We start from the raw sequence: 1,448 nt of genomic DNA, 5'->3' as shown, positions 1-1,448 counted from the left end.
TGAAGGTTATAGAAGAAAGTTGCAAGCGACGAATTACAAAAAAAAGAAGAGATGACACATTAGTCCCACATATCCTCTGCCTTTCTTTGGGAGCGAAGCAAGCAAAAAAAAAACTAGTTACATATCCACTAGTACAACACGTAACAATAGCTTCCACCGAACAACAGCAGTAAGCCAACAATAAGTTGCGCAAAACTCCCAAATTCTTTTCCAAAGTAATAAGCTGAAAAGAAAAAGATCAACACAACGCGAACCTGCTTTAAAATGCTATAGGACAAAGGAGTAACAAAGAACAAAACCACACCATTGAAGACCTGATACACCCCATAACTAATCCCCACAACCAATATTTGTTTCCACATGTCAAGATTATAGTCCATCATATTTTTTCCTCTGAATACCAAAGCAGGACCTAGCAACACCATAGAACCCAAAAACATCATAAAACAGTGCACCACCGATGCCGGAAAAATGGAACCGTCGTTTGGGATTGTATGCAGCAATGGCTTCAATAGTACAGTTCGCAATGCTAGCGCAGAATTACTAACAAAAACAAGTGTGTAAGCAAAGATTATTACGGCAGCGCTACTAAAGGTCTCCCCACTGCGTTTTAAAGACCCGGAGGTTAGAAGAGCTCCAATGCATACAAACAAAACGGAAATCCATGTGGCTAAAGAAATAGTTTTCGAAGGTGCGCCGTGTGGATCGTCATAAAAAGGATGACTTTTTGCAGCTTTCCCATCTGTCACAAATCTTCGTATCAATCCTTGCATAAGTTCGGCTGAAAGAAGACACATCACGAGAGGCTCCATCGTCTTGATGGCATACGCTTGCGTCATGCCCGCCAATGTAAAACTAGAAAACATCAGCCCCGTAGCAAGTACGTTAACGCAGCACACAGCTAAAATCAGCTTCAAGAGGGCGGTACTTTGGTAAAACGAAATTGCGGTGTGCCACATATCGCGCCAGGCATCACGTCTACAGAAGAGGCAGGTAACACCAGGGATCAGACAGCCCACAAGGTTGATAAGGAAGACCATCTCCAGAACGGAACCCTTTTTCTCCACAAAGGCAGCGCTCTGAACGTCACATAACAAGACACTTACACACCAAAGCAATAAAATAAGTGGCATCTTAAAATACCAAAAAAACATCTTGATTTGGAATATTTATCGTAAAAGGCTACAACCTCGAAAAGAAGAACACTAAAAAAAACAGAAATAGAAAGAAAAACCAAGAAGGAACGCCACACACTAATAGGATGCGCGCCGGGACAATGACAACAACACACAAGGACGCAAAAGCACAACAACAACAGCAACAAAGCACAACCCGGGGACAGCCGTGGTCACGCATTTCAGCTTCGTTCTTGGCCGTGGGATTTGCCGGTTGGGGTGGCAGGCCTCGCCCCGAAAACAAAGACGCTGAGCATATGGTGCCGTTTTTTC

General features: G+C 43.4%; 1 protein-coding gene across 1 annotated transcript, besides 1 other annotated feature; it reads right to left on the bottom strand.

Annotated features, from left to right (window-relative positions):
* Nucleotides 1-128: 128 nt before the first annotated feature.
* Tco025E_10284 (uncharacterized protein) lies at nucleotides 129-1,154 on the bottom strand (the record flags this gene model as incomplete). Its single annotated transcript, XM_029377063.1, has 1 exon — nucleotides 129-1,154. One exon carries the CDS (start codon nucleotides 1,152-1,154, stop codon nucleotides 129-131), a length of 1,026 nt encoding a protein of 341 aa, XP_029222844.1.
* A 119-nt stretch (nucleotides 1,155-1,273) lies between these two features.
* Nucleotides 1,274-1,332: a microsatellite.
* Nucleotides 1,333-1,448: the final 116 nt, after the last annotated feature.

The sequence above is a fragment of the Trypanosoma conorhini genome, assembly GCF_003719485.1.
Source record: "Trypanosoma conorhini strain 025E chromosome Unknown Tco_14.4_contig_01588, whole genome shotgun sequence".
NCBI lineage: Eukaryota > Euglenozoa > Kinetoplastea > Trypanosomatida > Trypanosomatidae > Trypanosoma > Trypanosoma conorhini.
The sequence above is the reverse complement of the archived record's forward strand: the minus strand, read 5'-3'. Positions and strand labels throughout refer to the sequence as shown.